At 49.6% G+C, this 18,421-nt stretch overlaps 3 protein-coding genes across 16 annotated transcripts in view; 1 reads left to right on the forward strand and 2 right to left on the reverse strand.

Annotated features, from left to right (window-relative positions):
- The first annotated feature begins 387 nt into the window (after positions 1 to 387).
- Positions 388 to 5,498, forward strand: NXT2 (nuclear transport factor 2 like export factor 2). Its single transcript, XM_077308313.1, has 4 exons — positions 388 to 553; positions 1,753 to 1,839; positions 3,039 to 3,183; positions 4,828 to 5,498. The coding sequence occupies exons 1-4, from the start codon at positions 539 to 541 to the stop codon at positions 5,004 to 5,006; spliced, it is 426 nt and encodes a 141-aa protein (XP_077164428.1). The 5' UTR covers positions 388 to 538; the 3' UTR covers positions 5,007 to 5,498.
- Positions 5,499 to 7,361: 1,863 nt separating this feature from the next.
- KCNE5 (potassium voltage-gated channel subfamily E regulatory subunit 5) lies at positions 7,362 to 9,311 on the reverse strand. The gene has a single exon (XM_077308440.1). The coding sequence runs from the start codon at positions 9,196 to 9,198 to the stop codon at positions 8,887 to 8,889; it is 312 nt and encodes a 103-aa protein (XP_077164555.1). The 5' UTR covers positions 9,199 to 9,311; the 3' UTR covers positions 7,362 to 8,886.
- A 6,079-nt stretch (positions 9,312 to 15,390) lies between these two features.
- Positions 15,391 to 18,421, reverse strand: part of ACSL4 (acyl-CoA synthetase long chain family member 4) — a 48,586-nt gene continuing 45,555 nt past the window's right edge. For all 14 annotated transcript variants that reach the window (XM_077309404.1, XM_077309401.1, XM_077309402.1 and 11 more), the window contains exon 16: positions 15,391 to 18,073. In XM_077309404.1, coding sequence (XP_077165519.1) covers positions 17,916 to 18,073 — 158 coding nt within the window. In that variant the 3' untranslated portion in view covers positions 15,391 to 17,915. The remainder of the gene's footprint in view (positions 18,074 to 18,421) is intronic.

Consider the following 18,421-nt stretch of genomic DNA (forward strand, 5'->3'; position numbering starts at 1 on the left):
CATTGACGCCCTTGTCCCCCCCATCTCCCCAGGTGGCCAAAAAAGCCTACTAGGCCCCACTCGACAAATGGCCAGGGGTCTCCTGGTCTTAGGTTGGCAACCAGAAGCAAACCGGCCATTGGGCAACTCCTCCTCCTCCTCCCGCACTTGAGCATTAAGTCAACCAGGACGCCGCCACAACCGGAAGTGACGTATCGGTGCGCCCCTCTAGGCCGCTCGTCCGCCCGCCTCGACGGTGGTCAGTCCCCGTCCCCTCCCCCCCCCCCCCAGGGGCAGGAGCAACACCCCGCGGCGCCCTGTGCGGCCGGGAGACCCGCTGGGCCTCCGCGCTCTTCCCTCGCGGCGGGGTCGGAACCTGCTGCCGCCCACGGAACTGCATGTGGAGGCTGCGCGCCGCCGCCCGGACGGACTTCGGGGTAGTGCCCCGGGGAGCGGAAGGGGAGGGGACTTCCGGTCTCTTCCCCCCCCTCTCTCTTTTGTGGGCGCCGTCTGGGCTGCCGAAGTCGCATCGCTTCCCGCGGGCCCGGGGGTCGCCGCCATGGCCGCCGCGGTGGTGAGCGGGGGAGCGGGAGGAGGGCCTCTCTGGCCGGCGCCGCATTTCCCCGAGGGAGGGATGGGCGGGCGGAGGGGGGAGACGCGGACTGGGCGCGGGGGCGCGCGCGGGGCCAGTCAGGTTGCGGAGGGATTCCGCGGGTGGGGGGGGGGGCGTTGCCCGGGAGACGGGCGCGCGGAGGGTGGGGGGGGAGCGGCTCCTCCAGAAGACCGGGAAAGAGGCGCGGGACTCGGGGGCTCTCGGTTGCTCCTCCTCCCCGCCCCAGGTTTTGTCAAGCCTACCTTGCAGGCTGGTTGTGCGCTGCGCAATCCTTTACAGCAGGGGTAGTCAAACTGCGGCCCTCCAGATGTCCATGGACTACAATTCCCAGGAGCCCCTGCCAGCGAATGGACATCTGGAGGGCCGCAGTTTGACTACCCCTGCTTTAGAGTCCTGGTACGGTAAATGCTGGGGTGTCTAGATACAGGGTGAAACGTTGAAGGCATTTGTAATGAAGAAATCGTAAAATCGCAATTTGAGCAGCATACTGTCTGTAAAATTTGCAATTTCACGGCTATTATGAAAAACGCACAAAGGTTTGTTTTCCTGGGAAATTTGGTGTGCTTCAGTTCAGTAAATTCAGGAATAAAGTTGATAAGGAGTATTGGGGTATGATGATTAATCACTTGTTTCAATTTATTTTATTTTTTAAAGTTAATATTTCTTTCCTGGGTTTGCTACATACCTTTTATGTAAGTATATTAAAGGCAGCTTAAGAGCAAAAGTATTTCAGTAATCATTTTGTAGTATTATTAATACATTCAGGTGTGCAGCCATATTGGTCTGAACAGTGTAAAGTGTGAGTCCAGTGGCACCTTTTAAGACCGCCATAGGTGTAAACTCTCATGTGCACACTCACGCTTATGTCTTTAATAAAACTTCCTTGATCTTAAAGGTTCCACTGGCAGTCTAGTACTAATACAATTTAACTTGTTAAAATTGATTTTAAAAGTACAATGGATTTTTTAAAATCAAGGAAAAGCAATATTAAACATAAATATAAGAAATCAAGTTCTTGGGTTTGTGTACTTTGATAGTTATAGATGTGTGGTCCAGCAAAGGGCTCCCTCGTGTTTTTTAATTTGTCAACAGCTTCATTCAGTTTTTAACTGGCATGGCCATAATCCAGTGTCACTTAGCTGTGTATTTTGTTTGTTTAGGACTTCAAAACATACGTGGATCAAGCTTGCAGAGCTGCTGAAGAATTTGCAAACATTTACTATGAAACCATGGATAAAAGGCGGCGGGTGTGTAATTCCCATTATTATTTTGTTGTTTGTTTGTTTGTTCTATTTTATTTATTATATTTATATACCGCCCTCCCCGTAGGCTCAGGGCGGTGTATACGGAATGTATGAACAATACATGAAACAATTAGCACATGTTTGTAGCGAACTTATGAGCAGCAACATCTGCCGCTTTTCCCAGGGTACCTGTCTGAACTTGTTTGCTGGCTTCTGTTTCTTTCTGAGCTCTGCTGATATAGTTTAGGGTCATTTTGTATAGGGATGAACACAAAAAAGTAGCCATTTTTACCTATATTTAGCAGGGCAGTCCTATTTACAATTACTCCAATGTAAAAGTATTAAAATAAATAGATTGGCATAAGCCTGAGTAGGATTATATTTTATATCCAAAATGTGGTCGACTTATAGGAACTCAGTAGAGGGCATACTTGACACCAATGATTGCCCAACTGCATTGGCTGCAGCTTGGAGACCAGATCAGATTTGAGTTTTGATATTGACTTTCAAAGCCCTAAACAGTCTGGGACTGGTGTATCTGTGGAACCGCCTCTCCCATTACACCTCTCAAAGAGTACTATGGTTGGCAGACCAAAACCTGCTCAGAAACTTTGGCCCAAAAGCAGTGAAACTGCTTTTTTGGCCCTGGATCCAGCCTGGTAGGATTCTCTGCCAACTGAGGTCGGGGCCCTGTGAGACATTAATCAGCTCCACAGGGCCTCTAAGACAGGGCTGTTCCACCAGGCCTATGGTTGAAGCTGGGAATATAATACCATAATATCTAACTGCCTGGTGTCCCTGATGGAACAGGTGCTCAAGCATAGAAAAAACATCAAAATAAAAATCTACCATCCGAATACTGGAAACCCTCTTCAGTATTCAAATTAATTGAAAGCATTAGAAAGCTATAAAATGTTTTAATTGTTTCAGAACGCTTATTTTAATGTTATTTATGGCTGTCTTATTGACTGATGTTGCCTGCCCTGAGCCTCATGGGAAAGGCAACTTATAAATCAGAGATGGTTATAATATCATTACTATAACTGCCTCCTAGCCATCGAAAGCAAGGAGGGGAGGTGCACAGTTGGGGAGGAGGTTCCACATTTGTGGGTCTGCCACTAAGAATGCCCTGTACCCATCAAATGAGTTTCTTTGATTGATGGATTCATCTTGTGTTTCATGCTCTGCCGCTTGTCTCACAGGTGTTGACCAGACTCTATCTGGACAAAGCAACGTTGATCTGGAATGGGAATGCAGTCTCTGGACAAGAAGCCCTGGCCGACTTCTTCGAAATGCTGCCTTCGAGTGAGTTTCAGGTGACCTTGTTTGACTGCCAGCCAGTTCACGGTAAGAGACCTTTTCAGTCCAGTATTGCAGCTCACAAATCAGAGAAACTGTCTTGATTCCAAATAAAGCAGTGGAATGGTGGGTTTTAAACCTCACTCAGAGTGTGAAGTGCAAGCATCCTGGAGTCAGTGCAAAATACAACTTCCAAAGAAAAGGCTCCTGCCCCATCCCCAATAGCAGGACTGCTAGGATGATGGCTGAGCAGCCAGGGATGAGGACAGCAGCCAAGTAACAGTGAAAATGTTGTGAGGAGGAAAAGAGATGCCTGGGGAACTATAAACCTTAACAGACTGTGGGAAACATACTAACTCCATAGCTTATGGAAAGGCTTTCACAATTACCCACAAGCAAAACCAAAAGAGAAACATCTACTTCCATCTCTGGCATGAGGCCTGTGCCTTAGGAAAGCTCACAATTACCCATTCCTCTGTTGGTGGCTCTTTCAACTCCAGCCACATACCCTCCTATAGGCAGTAGCTTTGACTAGTTTCCTGAAGTGCAGGGAAGATGCCACACTGGGAAATGGTGTCAGCTATTTCGGGTCCCCCTGGGGAGAAAGGTGGAGTCTAAATGAATAAACCCTGGAAGGGTTTCCTTGAATGAATGGGAGTTAATTCATTTTTTAGTTATTTTTAGAATCCATTAAACATTTATTGGATGATATGACCATATATGGTCAGGTCGACCCGCCTCACCTCCCCAATGGCCTGGAGGGGGTTGGAAGGGGAGGGGCCTCCAGGTGGGCGTGTCCACAGCTCTGTTTCCCAACCATATTCTGCAAGATTGTGCTACTTCTGGGGTTTCTTGAAGCCTGAAGAATATTTCAGGGGTTTCTTCTGAAAAAGGCTGTTTTACTGGGTCATGGGAGAGCTGTTCCAGAGGTGTTTATGCAGATCCCGTTCTTAAGTTTGGATATTTACTTTACTTCATTCAGACCTCCTTGCCTTTCTCTCCAATGGGTCCCTGAGACAGCTGACCTCGTCCTCCTCTCCAACATTTTAGCCTCACAACAGCCCTGTGAGGTAGATCATGCTGAGAGTGCATGACTGCATCCACTATCATGTAGCTGAACTTGAAATGCCAAGAATATTTTTCAACCTGCCCTTCCTAAACGGCAGCATTCACAGTTCTCTGTTCCATTCTATCCTCATAGTAACCCTGTGAGGTAGGTTAGGCTGTCAGGCTAAGGTTTATCCAGTAAGCTCCTGTCAGAGTACGGATTTGAGCCTAGCCTTCGTTAGTCTGGTCCCTCTAACCATCACCCACTTGGTGTAGTGGTTAGGAACCAGCTTGGTGTAGTGGTTAGCAGTGTGGACTTCTAATCTGGCAAGCCGGGTTTAATTCTGCACATGCAACCAAGGGTGACCTTGGGCTCGCCACAGCACTGATAAAGCTGTTCTGACTGAGCGGTAATATCAGGGCTCTCTCAGCCTCACCCACCTCACAGGGTGTCTCTTGTGGGGAGGGGATAGGGAAGGCGACTGTAAGCCGCTTTGAGACTCCCTCTGATAGAGAAAAACGGCATATAAGAACTACTTCTACTACTTTTGCATTTAAGCAAGATGGTTACTGTTCTGTTCTTGTTATAATTTATGGTGGAGAGGATTGGCACCCCTTAACATTGTCTCCCTCCTCTCTTCGAAGAGCAAGCAACGCTGAACCAGACAACCATCCTCGTCGTGACCTGCGGGACCGTGAAGTTTGATGGCAGCAAGCAGCGATACTTCAACCAGAACTTCCTGCTGACAGCACAAACCACAAACAACAATACTGTGTGGAAGATCGCAAGTGACTGCTTCCGCTTTCAGGACTGGCCTAGTTAGTGGGTGTCCGAAATGGGTCAGAAGGAGTGAGTCAGTACAAAGCGGTGCCTTGGACAACACACTCCGCTTTGGAACAGTCAAGAGACTGGATTTGGGAAGTTTTTCCTCTCCCCCGTGGCCCCTCCTCTGCTCTCTTGAGAGTTGTCAGGGAATTACTGATTTTGTGACCGAATAAAATAACGTTCTCGTAAAACCATGTTTAAAACGGAAGAACTCGTGTGCCTTCAAGATACTGTTAAGCTGTGCCACAGGAAATAAGTTTTTTTCCAAGGGTTTGTATTGCTGGTTGAGTCCTGCGGCATTGGAGTCATTCCAGAAAATCCTCTGTGTGTGCTGCAGAGGCGTCTCTTGCAGCCGTGAATTCAGCAGACATTGGACAGCATCTCTTCTACAATTTCCCCCCCACAAACCCACTCGCCTGCTACGTACCATCGCTCTCAACTTGTATGTTATTTGTGAAAAATTAAAAAACATCAGAGTAGTGGTGAAAAAGGTGTGTGTGTGTTTCCTAACCAAGGTCATGTGTTTGCCTTAGAAGCTAAACGTTGTCTTCCTTAAAACCAGTGAAGTAAATTCCAAAGGATGGTTGGAGAACAAGGGTGTATTTCTAACCACGGTGAAAGGACTCAGAAGGGGCTGGTGCTAGTCCCCCTGCCCCCACTCCCAAGTTCCCTGTGCGTCACACTGGTGGGCTGTTTAACTTCCAGGCTTAGGAAGCAGCTCTTTCTGACATGACTTGGCAGGGCTAGGCTGACTTTATTCCAGATGGACAGTTTGTGTTTTCTTCTGCGTTAGATCTTGAGGAAGCTGTCTTTGAAGCTTTGTGAAGCCTTGTGAGGTTGGCTCAGCTTCATATAACCAATTCCTGTTCCGCTGAAAGGGCTGAAAACTAGAGAGGGAGTCAGTGGTCAGTGCAGGAGGAACCATAGGAGGGCCATGGGTCTTCCTGCTATAAACTCAGCTGAAACAAATTTACATCTCCATTTTCTCTGGGAGGAAATTTTGAACATGGGAATAACGAGACACTTTCTCCCTCTCTGTTCCCTGCCCCCGTTGGCACATGCAAAGCTGTTCTAAGTCTCCATCCCTTTATTTTTTAATGGGTGGGATGTTTCGTTCCCTCCAGCGGCAGAAAACATTGGAGGAAGAGAACAGCTTTGGAAAAAGCAATGTTCAGTCTGGAGAAAAGCTTTGTGCCGCAGACTGCTTAGATTTCCCTCGGCCTGCCTTCAAGGCAGCCGTGGAATAAATGGGGAAGGGTAGAAAGGCAGAATTCCTACGCCATTGGGGCCCCATGGGAGCTGTTACCAGGCTCACAGGGTGCAATTTATCATCCTACCCTGTAAACATTTGCTGAAGATGGGGGAGGGCTGACAAGTGAGGTGTCCACCCACCCCTCTTGTGGCAGAGGCACGATACCACTCTTGTACTAACTGAGCAGCCTTCTCAGCTGAGCTGCCCAGACCTCACGTCATTCATCATACTGCCTGGCACTTTGCTTCACTGGTGGATGGTCATTTCTGTCTCTTTGTGCTCCCTTGACCATGCGCCAAGCAGAGGACTGCGTTTCAACAGACATTGCTGTTAGCGTGTGCCTAGTAATTGCGGCTGGAAAGTCCTTGCACAGTGGTTTGTGGGAGGTGTGTCCTTGAATTCACAAAACCCCACTAGAACATCTGCCCTCAGGAGTCTGTTGATGCCCTGGATTGGCTTGCTGCTTCTCGTGCCCACATTCATCCCAGACCTTGTTTGTGTGCCCAGTGCTCAAGGGAATTGCTTGGCTGGCTCAAAGAGAAGTGTGTCCCTTCCAAACCCAGCCTGGCATCCTTTTGTTCTCTCTGGCTTCTGATGGTGCCATTTCCTAAAGCAAAGCCATGAAGTGCTTCATATCAGGCAGAAACGTCAGCCGCTGCTAGTCAGCCCAGGAGCAGGCCAACCGAAGGCCCCAGATCCCATCTTCTAACAGCAGCCGCTCTTGTTATCTGAGGACCATTTCTTTCCTAAGTAGGCACTGGCATGCTTAACCAACCCAGGCTGAATCCTAGTTGGTGACTCCCATGCAGGACTCCTGGCAATTGATGGATTCACAGACCCTTCTGCTCGCCCTCCTGGCCCACCGTATGCCCTGAGCTCTTTGAATGTTGTCCCACTCACTCTTTATAACAGAAAAAAGGGAGAACCTATCCCAGGCTATCAAAATCCAGGTAGCAATGACCCAATAAGTCCAGTTTATTCAAATAAAGTTCAGCCTGCTTCTGTCCTGTCCTCCATCAGGCACTGGACTGCTGTCATGAACCATGGCAGATCTTGCTGGATCAGGAGAGACCCACTCGAACAAAACTGCCCCAGACACAGTTGGTGCTAAGAAGCTAGTTTTATTGAAAGGTCCCATTAGATGATGCGGAAACAGCATAGTGGGTGTAGGGGAGCATTGACTAAGTCAGGGATGGATTGCCCCACCCAGGGGTATTTATAGGGGGGTAGTTCAGGCAGGAAGAGACTATTGACCTAAAAAGGTGGGAACAGCAGGTGGAGACATCTGACCTGCCCTGACAGTTGTCCTCTGCAGTAAATTTCCAGCATCCCCCAAACAAACCAAGGACCAATGGGTTGATAAGGGAAGATTCTCAGTATTCTCGTGGCAAAAAATAGACTTTTGCTTTCCTATTCTGTTCTAGCCTTTACTTCACCACCAGGTCCCAGAGAGCTCAGTAAGCTTCTAACTCAACTCTCCTGACTTTGACAGAACAGATATAACAACGGCCAGGCAAAAAAACTTGGTTTGGGTAACAGCAGCAGCCCTGGAATTGCTTGACCCTGCTAGCTGGTGGCCGAGCAAATGCTGCCCTGGATGCCTTTGGCTTTATATCCTACTCTAGAACCTCCACAGGGTCACCCTGTAACTTGATGGGGGGAGAGACCAGGACAGGGGGTCTGCAAGTACCCCTGATTGGTTTATTCTAGGCAAGCAAAGGCAAGAGGGAAGGCAGATCCGCTCAGACTTAAAAGTGAGGGACTCCAAGATCTGGATGACGTCTTTTAAAAAGCTTCCCTGTAGCCTCCTCCAGTTTTGGGGCTTAGACTCTGGCTTTCCTGGGGCCTCCGCTAAGGATGCCATCCTCCAGGTGGGGCCTGGGGATCCCCTGCTTTTACAACTCACTTCCAGGCTAGACAGATCAGTTCCCCTGGAGGACACGGCTGCTTGGGAGGGCGGGCTCTAGGACACCGCACCTCACCGGGGGCCTGGTCCCCCTCCAGGCTCCATCCCCCAAACTCTTGGAGCCTCCCAACCTGGATCGAGCACCCTTACCCCCCCCCCCCACCATCCCTCTCCAGCGGCCGGGGGTAGAGTAGGGGTGGGCGGTGGGGGGGACCTGGCAGCCATAGGGCCACCACCACGTGCGCTGCCGCTCCCCGTCCCCTTTGTCTCCACGACCCTCCCTCCCTCCCTCCAGAGGCAAGCCCTAGCGCGGCCCGCTCCCCCCAGGCCCGCGGCCAGAGACCCCGAAGGCGAACGTCCTTGGCTGGATAAAACCAGAGTCCAGCAGGGGCACCTTTAAGACCAGCCCAGATTGATTCAGGGCGGGGGCTTCCGAGGGTCTTTTATTGTGCGACTTCAGACCCAGGCGGCCGCCCACGGCAATCCCTCCTTGGCTGGAAGGCGCAGCCATGTTCCGCACAAGCCTCCCGCCCCTGCCAGAAGAGAGCTCCAGCGCAGTTCACCGAGCGGCGCTCCAGGCAGAGGCGCTCATCCTGCGGCGGCGGCGGCTCGGGGAGAGCTCCGTGGCTCGTGGGTCGCAGGTGGGCGTCCTGGGGGTGCCGCCGGGGCTCCGTCCGTGCAGGCGAGGCGGTGCGAGGCGAGGCGCTAGGGCGTGTGGCGCTAGGGCGCCGTCCAGTCGCGCTCGATGTAGAGGTGGAAGGGGTCGTGCTTGGTTTCCAGCTTCCTGGAGCGCGTGTAGGCCAGGATGAGGCTCCCGGCCAGGCAGCCGTAGAAGATCATGATGAGCAGGATGTACAAGGAGGCGTCGTCCTCGCCGCGCCGGGAGTTGGCGGCGGCCGCAGCCGTCGGGGCCAGCGCCGAGGAGGAGACATTGCGAAGCGCTGCGCCGCCACCGCCACCGCCGCCGCCGCGCAGCTCCAGCCACAGCTGGCCGAGGAGGCGCTGGAGCCGCCGGCTGTCGCTGCAGTTCATCGCCGGGCAGGGTGTGGGGCGGCCGCCGCCCGTCCCCCTCTCTCTGCAGCCGGCCGGCCGGTCGCCCCGCCCCGCCCCGCCTAGCCCCGCTGGGGGGCTTGCCAAGGCAAGGGGGCCGGCTCGTCTCCGTCCCGTCCCCTGGTTGGGGCGCCGAGGCGAGAGAGAGCCGCCTGCAGGGAGGGAGGGAGGGAGGGAAGGGGCTTCGGAAAAAGACCCAGGGTGGGTGGGAAGCCGCAGTGCCCGCTCTGAGTCCGGGGGCGCCGTGAAGACCCGCAGAGTTTCATTCTGGGCACAAGTTTTGCGCTTCATCGTCTCTGGAGAAGAGGGGACGGGGGGGGGGACCCGAAGGGGACTAAACCAACAAGAGGGCCACAAAAGAAAAAAAAGGGGGGGGAAGGAGGATGCGTTGCAGGAAGAATATTTTAGAAACGAAAAGGGGGTGACAGGGAGCTAGCTGAAGTCCATTGTGAAATTGATTTTCAGAAAACCTCTTAAGTATTTTTGAAACAAGTGACTCCCCCTCTATCTCGTCTTGACTCACAGTGTATTTAAAGATAGGGATGGGCCCCAATTGGGGCTAGCATGTTCGGGTTCAGAGGGTGGCCTAAACCCAAAACACCTATTTTGGGCATACCCAACTGAATCAGTTTGAAAAATTGGGGTGCAGGAAAATTCCCAAATCACAAAGCATCTCCCCGGGTTGCCCCCTACATGCCCATCAAGTTTGTGAGAATTGGACTTGAGGAGCTGAGTGACAGACCGGCCCCCAGGAAGGTTCTTTTGGGGAGATGTCAGGCCCAGACTCAGGAGTGGGCAGAACAAACCTTAGGCTAAGTGGACGGTTCAAATTCACAGCACCTCTCCCCAAAACAACTAGCCTCACAAATCATGCCGTACATGTAAGGGGGGACATCGCGGGAAGAGTTGCTGCAAGTTTGTTCATCATATTGTCCTTGATTGTCTGTTTCTTCCAGTACTCCATTAGCTCCTTCCAGCATTCCGTTAAAAAGGTAAAGGTATCCCCTGTGCAAGCACCGGGTCATGTTTGACCCTTGGGGTGACGCCCTCCAGCGTTTTCATGGCAGACTCAATACGGGGTGGTTTGCCAGTGCCTTCCCCAGTCATTACTGTTTACCCCCCAGCAGCAAGCTGGGTCCTCATTTTACCGACCTCGGAAGGATGGAAGGCTGAGTCGACCTTGAGCCGGCTGCTGGGATTGAACTCCCAGCCTCATGGACAGACAGCTTCAGACAGCGTGTCTGCTGCTTACCACTCTGCGCCACAAGAGGCTCTTAGTACTCCATTAGCTCCTCCCAAAGTGACCAGTGATGGGCTTGGAGGGGCGGGGGAAAGGGGCAGGACTCCAGCCATACAAACCTTTGCCAGCCAAGGCTCTTTGCTGACCTGTAGTGGCTGGAGTCGAGTAAGGTGAGTCCTTCCTTAGGTTTTTCTAGAGGTTTTAAGTTCACCAAGATTTTTGTGAATGTGTGTGTGAATTCTGGGTGACATGTCACTTCTGGGGGCATGTTAGGGAGTCCTTGCCAACTGCCATGATTTCCAGGATACCTTGAAGCCTGAAAAGATGTCCAGGTGTGTGCCGCCAGGTCCAAAGGTTGAGAAAGGCTGTGACCGAGAGAGAGCAGTAGTCTTCAGATGCCCTTGGTGTCGATCTGGCTGCCTCTTTAAAAGTCAGGGCCTTTTCGCACAGGGATCTTTGTTGCAAATTGTTTGCGGAATGAAAAATCGCCATTTAAAATAGTGGAATTCGTCGTTATGCATACCTGCCTTTGTAGTGGAATCAGTTGCGTTTTTTAGCATTTCCCACAGGCTTCCGGTCTCGGCAGAAATCGCTAGAAAGGAAGCGCTATTGCCAAGCTCGTCCCGCCCCTGGCCGTCAAGCAGCCAATGGGCAGCCGTTAGCATGCTCCCAAACAGCCCCTTTCCCTTTAAGAAAGGTTTTTTGAAAAAAAAAAACGACCCATAACAACGAATCTAGGTAGATTCGTTGCTACGGAGAGACCCATCCAGCTGCCTAATGTGAGCTGTCGTTTGATTGTATGATCGTTTGCACGCTGCCTCGAGTGATAAACCCCCCCCCCCTCTCACGGGCCCGATTTTCGGCTGAATTTATTTGTAAAAAATAAAGGGACTTTATTTCAGCAAACGGGCTTTTCAGTGGTTTGTGCTTAGTGACTAAAGGTGAAGGACTGAAGCCAGGGAAGCCTCTAAACAGAAAGAGGCTCGCCGGTGCGTTTATCCCCGCTCGCTCGGAGAAAAAAAAATGGCGATCGCTTCGCCGGAAGTTTGGAGGAGAGAGCCAGGGGGAGGGACTTTGAAGAACCAGCAACAATGGTAACGCACAGGTCTTTAGCGCTACTGTTGCAGATTGGTTGCAGGAGTGTATCGCTATCCGGAGGGTGAATCCACTTTTCTGGATTCCCCTGAAAGCGCCACAACGAAGCGCTTTTTGCTGATTGGTTAGAGGATTGTTGCAGATTGTCTACGACGTCGTGGGTTATGGCAAATTAGTAGCGTTTCCAAATAGCAACCATTGTGCTACTTTGAAGCCATGCGAAATGGCCCTCAGTGTTCCTCTTGGATACCCAGAACGAAATGTGAGGACTTTGGCAGCGCTGCCTCTGGGGAGATCTGCTCTCCATCAGCCTGTGAGAGTTGCGCTGTGTGTACAGAGAGCAACTTGGAATGACCAAAAAAGGACCAGAGAACAGGATGGTTCTCAAGTCTGCTCCGTCCCCCCTGCAGGATCATCCTCACCCTGTTAGGAAGGCTCCAGTTCCTTACCTACTGTCAGTGTGAAGACATTGGCCTGAGAGAGGGCCAGTGGAATGGAAAGCGGGGGTAGTTTTCCATAAATAAAATAAATGTTTTCCTAACCTGCTCTCCCTCCGCACATGTAGCAACACTGTTAAAACAATTGATTAAGATCATAACATTCTATAAGTTAGCCCCAGTTAATAAAAACACACCGGGGAGGGGGGGGGTCAAAGTTTTGGAGCGGATCTCACTTCAGTTTCCAGTGGTAAGGCCAGCATTTCCTGATGGCCCCAATCCTAAACCCGGTGGAACAGCTTTTTTGGGGCCAGGAATCCAGAGGTAGATCTGATGATCTTAATGCTCTTTGGGGGGATATAGGGGAAACCTTTGGGACCAAAAAGGACTTGGGAGTCAGGGCATATGGAATTCAATGCCTTCCTAGCCCAAGCTTTACTTTGGTTGTGTTTTGAGATGGGTTTTAGTTCCCTCACCTGTAAACCAGGAGGAAAAAAAATCTGTTTAATAGGGTTTAATGCAGGCTTTCTCAACCAGGGTTTCCTGAATTGGTAGGAGTTAATTTTTAAAATAAATTTTACATATGGTCAAGTGATGGGCGTGGAGTGGTTAAGAAGAGGAGGGGCCCCAGGTGGGCGTGTCCACAGCTCTGCTTCCCATCCATATTCTGCACAATTGAACCACTTCTGGGGTCTCTTGAAGCCTGGAGAATGCCTTGGGGGTATCTCAACAGTAAAAATGTTGGGAAAGGCTGGTTGGATGTCAGAAAATAATATCTTTTAGCATTTGTATGCTACTGTTGCCCTGAATTGAATGCCTCAGTGAACTTCACATAATCATATCAAAGAAGCGAGGCTAGATTGGGCCTGTTTCCCACCCGGATGGGAGACCACCGAGGCAGTTGAGGGTGGCTGTGCAGAGGCATGTAGCAGCAGACCACCTCTGCCTCATCTTGAAAATCTTACAGGGTCATTGTGCGTTGTGACTTGTTGGACCTTTCCATGCACACGTAAAGGTTTAAAGCACTTTTCTCTGGTTGTAGAGAACTTGGTCCCCCGTGTTTAACCTCCCTGGGGTACCCTGAGGAAACAAGTTCTCACCCTTCCCCCAGAGTGAGAAACCACTGCCCATCCTGCACTGTGTGGCAGCAAGGGGAGGTGGCACATGGTGGAGGGGAAGGGAGGCGCAGGCTCCCAGCAGCCACCCAGTGGAGATGGGAGGTACAGCTGCCAGGTCCCCCCTTGGACCCCAGTGGGGGACGGGAGGAGTAGGGATACCAGAGTCAGACTGGGAGGCGATGCAGGGACCTCAATTGTATGGAGTCCACCCTCCAAAGCATCCCTTTCTCCAGGGGAACTGATCTTTGTAGCATGGAGACACGCTGTAATTCCTGGGATCCCCAGGTCCCACCTGGAGGTTGGCATCTCCACTGTGATGTGCCACCTGCAACTGCTACTTGCTAGGGCTGCAATAGGGCTATTTAGTACCCACCCACCTTTGGCTGGCTACAGAATGGACTGCCCCTGCTCTCCAGGAAAGCTGCACCCCCCCCCCTTCTGCACATGCCACGCCGAAGGCCAATTTTAAGGGTCTGCAAACCTAGTTCTGGACTCTGCCCTGCAGCTAGAAGTAACTTGACACCTCTTTCCCCCCAGTGGGTTCCGGAGTAAATTTATGGGTGTACTTCTGCATTGTTAAGCCGCTCACAAATGCTTGGTTTTAGCTTCTCTGGAGGATCAGCTGGTAACTCTTGAAAACGCTTAACATGAATTCTTCTGAATGAAGACATCAGCCTTAGTTTGGTTGGCAGCACTTTGCTTGCACAAGTAGGTTTTCTTTGGCTTCTAGTCTGGGGCCTCTGCCAGTAAGTGTTTCACTGGGTAAATAGTTTTAGAAGGAACTACATGACACTTGGAGAGAAAAGCCTTGTTTTTGTGTGTCCCGGGCTTGCTAAAGCCAGCCAAAGCTCCAAGCTTGTGGTTGCGGCTTCTTGTTTCAACAACTCCAATTGCCAGGGGCTCTCTTGCTAGTGTCAATCAAGGTTCCTGTCAAAATCTTGTATTCACAGACTTTTGCCATTTGCTCTAATTTGTCTTTGATCCTGTATAACTGATTAGTGTAGGGGCGAATGTAGCTAGGATAGGCTTGGGTATACACAAAAACACACAGTGGCAACCATTTTGTGACTTGTATCTGTGTATTCCAGTCTTCCCACATGGGCTAGGACTGTAGCCCAAGAGGAGATCTGGAAGGGCTAGGCATGGGGAAGACAGACGCCACTGACTGGCCAGTGGGTGGGTTGTAGCTCAAGGAGCAACGGCGTTGGGAGAGTGTGGCTAGCAGCTCTTCAAATGGTCTGAAGCAGCAGGACAAATTTGGGAGTTCAGTGGCACCTTTAAGACCAACAAAGTTTTATTCAAGGTACGAGCTTTCATGTGCACGGACACTTCCTCAGATATAATGTCATACCTGCACACGAAAGCTTGTATCTTGAATAAAACGTTGTTGGTCTTAAAGGTGCCACTGGTCTCTAAATTTGTTTTGCGAGCAGCTCTTAGCAGCGAATGGGCTACCGCTCAGCTTATGTTGATGCTCAAGCTAATGTTAAAACTTCCCTTCAGTTCTGCAAGACAACACCCTCTGCATGCTAACTTTTGTACTTGCAAGTTGTTCTATGGGGCAAGCATTCAGCTGGGGCCTGTATGTGCCTCATTCCACCAGCTCATTAAGTAGCACATGTTCATCTAGCCTCATACATGGAACAGCTACATTTCCACAGCCTTGATCATGGAACCATCATGGAAAAGTTTTATTGTGTCTTAAGAATAAAACAACTAGTTTTTTCTTGGGTTCACACAAAGTATCCCAATATCCAAGAAATTGTCCACCTTCTTAAAACATGGGGCAGGAACCACACTGGAGGAACAAAATGTGACTGAAGAGCCACTGAGGACATGTCAAAGAGCCTGTGTGGCTTCTGACCCACTGACTGAATCTCAGTGACAACTATATAATGCTCGAGAAGGTTGCAAACTTAGGCAAAATATCCTGGGACAGTGTAACCATCAGGACAATAAAACCAGAGTCCAGTAGCACCTTTAAGACCAGCAAAGATTTATTCAAGGTGTGAGATTTCGAGTGCAAGCACTCAAAAACTCACACCTTGGCCTTAAAGGTGCTCCTGGACTCTGATTTTGTGCTACTTCAGACCAACACAGCTACTCATTTGAATCCATCATGACAGTGTCTGTCATGAAGAAACAAGCAAACCCTCTTAAACATTTTATGTGAAGTTATAGTCCAAGTTGGGAAGTTTGCAAAGGGGGGGGGGGATACCCACAACAGTGATTCACTCCATACAGGTGGCGCATTGCCATGTTTGACAGAAAATCAAACAGCAAATTTTGTGTCTAAATAGAAGAGCAGTTTTATCATAGAATGAATGTAACAGGCCACAAAGAGGAGCTTTTTTCTTTTTTAAAAGGAACAGCCATCCACACTCAGCACGGGAAACATTTCCTGCGCATGTAAACAAGTGTATGTGTTTGGTTAAAGACCCACCAAGAGGCATTTTCCTGGTCCCTTTTGCAAAGGGCTGGAATCCGCAGGCCCTTCTAGCAGCAGCCAGATTCGACACGAGGACCTGGGTCTCTTCGAGATCAGTTGGCAGTGTGCTGGTTTGGCTGGAGAAAGGTATCAAAAATACCGCTTGGAGATTAAAAACTGAGATTGGTCCTTTTGAGATGGGACAGCCAGTTCTGGTCGGAACGGCTAGCACTTAGGTTTTAGCAGATTTACTTTTTGACCAAACCTCACACATACACCTCACAGAAAGAAAAACTTGCCCGGGCTGCGTTTAAAACCGCCTGTGTGCAGAAATGTCGTTTCATACAAAAATCCCTTCATCCTTCTGTCACAATGCCGGATCATTTTCCTTTTTGACCATAATATACACATTTAAATATTATGAATAAAAGAAAATCTATTTCATAAATACTTTAGATTCAAGTCTATGTAGAACACATTGCAATCAAGGGCCACGTCTTTACAAAAATGGAAGCAACATATATATAGATATAGATATATAAAAGGATTAAGAAAGAAAGTGCAAAGTAGAATAGCATCAAGAATTGCCACATCTTACAGTATTTCTGGTTCAAGTATGGACTGCTAGCAGGGATACACAAGCCGAGAGTGTGAGCGAACAAAGACAACGCCCTGTTGAACACCGCACGCAAAAATGTGCAAACCACACAGGACTCACTGCCTATCCTGTCTCCTCACAGCACACCAAGCATTTCCAGTTTCTTAAACAAAACATTGTCACAAACAGAAAAAAAGAGACAAAACAAGTCTTAAATACAGCGTTCTTCCCCTTCTGACACGTTCCTTAAACAACAAAACATCCAACGACCAGGTTCAGCACACAAAAGAAAGAAAATTTCAGTTTCTGCAACTTACTTTGTGTGATGTAGTAAAAGATAAAGAGAATGCCCTTTCAAAGTTAAAAAGAAATCTTGGTGGTGGAGGGGAGGGAATCCTTGAATTCAAAACCCTGAATCCTGGCGTGTACGCATCTGGAGGAGCAGGCACAGAGATCTCAAAATGTCATACTGGTAGCAGACAATTGTGTTTTTAAAAAGCCAAATAGGCCGCACAGTTCTTTACTGTCAACGTTTGGTTCTGTCCCACTGATTTCAGAGCAATTAACCTAACTTAAATAAAAGTCATTGAAGCTGCGTGGATGTCAGCATTATCTTTCCTTGCAAGCCAGCATAGACTATTGAAGACTCTTCTTTTGAGGTTTAAGTAGGAAAAGAACCTTTGTGGCAGTATTGGAAACACAGGTCAAAGAACTGGTAAAATGCATTGGTAGATGGCCAGTCATTCACCTCCTCTTAGAGTGTGCTGGTTTCCCTTTAGGCACTATAGATCCCCAGAATACAGGCATGCGGAGGGTCTCAGCACTGCATTCCTTCGCCCCCACCCACCCACCCACATCCACCAGTCAGTTGAGAAGCTGGTGAACCGTTCGGTCAAGGGAATGTTGTGGTCTGTGTTCAGTGAGAGGCCGCAGGTACTGGAGAAAAAGAGAAGATTTTAAAGCTGCATTTACTTTCTTCCGTGTAGAGGAAAAAGGAGCAAAACTGGAACGGGGCCTTAATACTTGAGGGGAAAAGTACCACAGGTCATCTCTTCTCTGGGTACTTTCACACAGCTGAAATTTCCTCTTTAGCAGCCTAACCGTGGCCAGCAGCACTGAACGGACCTCTGTGGGCAGCTGGGAAAAAGGAAAACCTGCTTAGCTGCATATTCACAGGGCGAAATCCAAGCAGTCAACCAGGGGATGAGTCAGTTGTTTTGGCTGTGTGAAAGTAACCATTCGTTCCACAGAGGAGCTTCTCTGCCTCTTCCCTCCTCATTCGAACAGCCCAGTTCAAAGGAGCTACCTTACCTTAGCAAAGAACCCGAAATATGCATATTGTGACGTGACAGTCTGTGCAAGCCACCAGCTTAGTTCTGTCTACTCTTTCTTTGCTTTTTTCCCTTGTACAGACAGGGCAGACATCAAATACAGGCTCAGTCTGGGAAAAAAACCATAATGGAATTCTTGAAGATGATTTAATTCTGTGTCGGCTGTTAAGAGGAGCCAGAAGAGAAGAGTGGAGGGGAGTTTCATACGAACACAGCTGCCTCGGGACTGGAGTGCTCAAATGAAATGAGGGCTGTGGGTCAGTCACTTTGACAGCATCTTGGAAAGAGTCGTTCACAAAGCAAGCGCCGTCCCTTCTCAGAGATGGGGAGGGGGTGGCTCTCTGTTCCCAGCTTCCCGTTTATAATGGCAGTCCACGTTCGGGAATCCGGCATTTGTCCCTCAAGTCTTCGAAGGAACCCTGCGCAGCTTCCAACTCCAGGTGGTGTGGAGGTTATTTACCTCCGTACATTCGTTCGATGTCGTTGAGGTAATGGTTCTTCAGCTCTTTCCGCTTCAGTTTGAAAGCGTCTGTTACCAGGCCGGTCTCCGGGGTCCACGGTTCTGGGCTAAGCCGCACTTTGACTGGGATTTCAAATCTCTCCAGCTTCACTAAAGAAACAATTGGGGGAGAGGGAACACAAATATTAACAGCCATCTGAGTGGTGAACAAAGGCAGGGCTGGCGTTCAGCTACATGCTGTACAGTAGAAAGCTAAAGTTTTTTTGTCCAAATCAAACCAGTTCAACAAGGGCAACAGTTTTCAAGCTCTTTTCGAAACAGGCTCACCTGCCCAGAAGTCCTGAATGTCTGTGGTGTTTCTATGGCAGAGGATTCCAGGCACATTTTAGGGCACGGACTCCGTTCACACCTGGTGGATGTTGCTCACGTGCAACCTGGGCTTGTGATTCTAGAATGTAACCTAATGCTTTTCATTAAGACCACACAGCAAGAGGGAAA

Source organism: Paroedura picta, chromosome 13 (genome assembly GCF_049243985.1).
Source record: "Paroedura picta isolate Pp20150507F chromosome 13, Ppicta_v3.0, whole genome shotgun sequence".
In the NCBI taxonomy this organism is placed as follows: Eukaryota; Metazoa; Chordata; class Lepidosauria; order Squamata; family Gekkonidae; genus Paroedura; species Paroedura picta.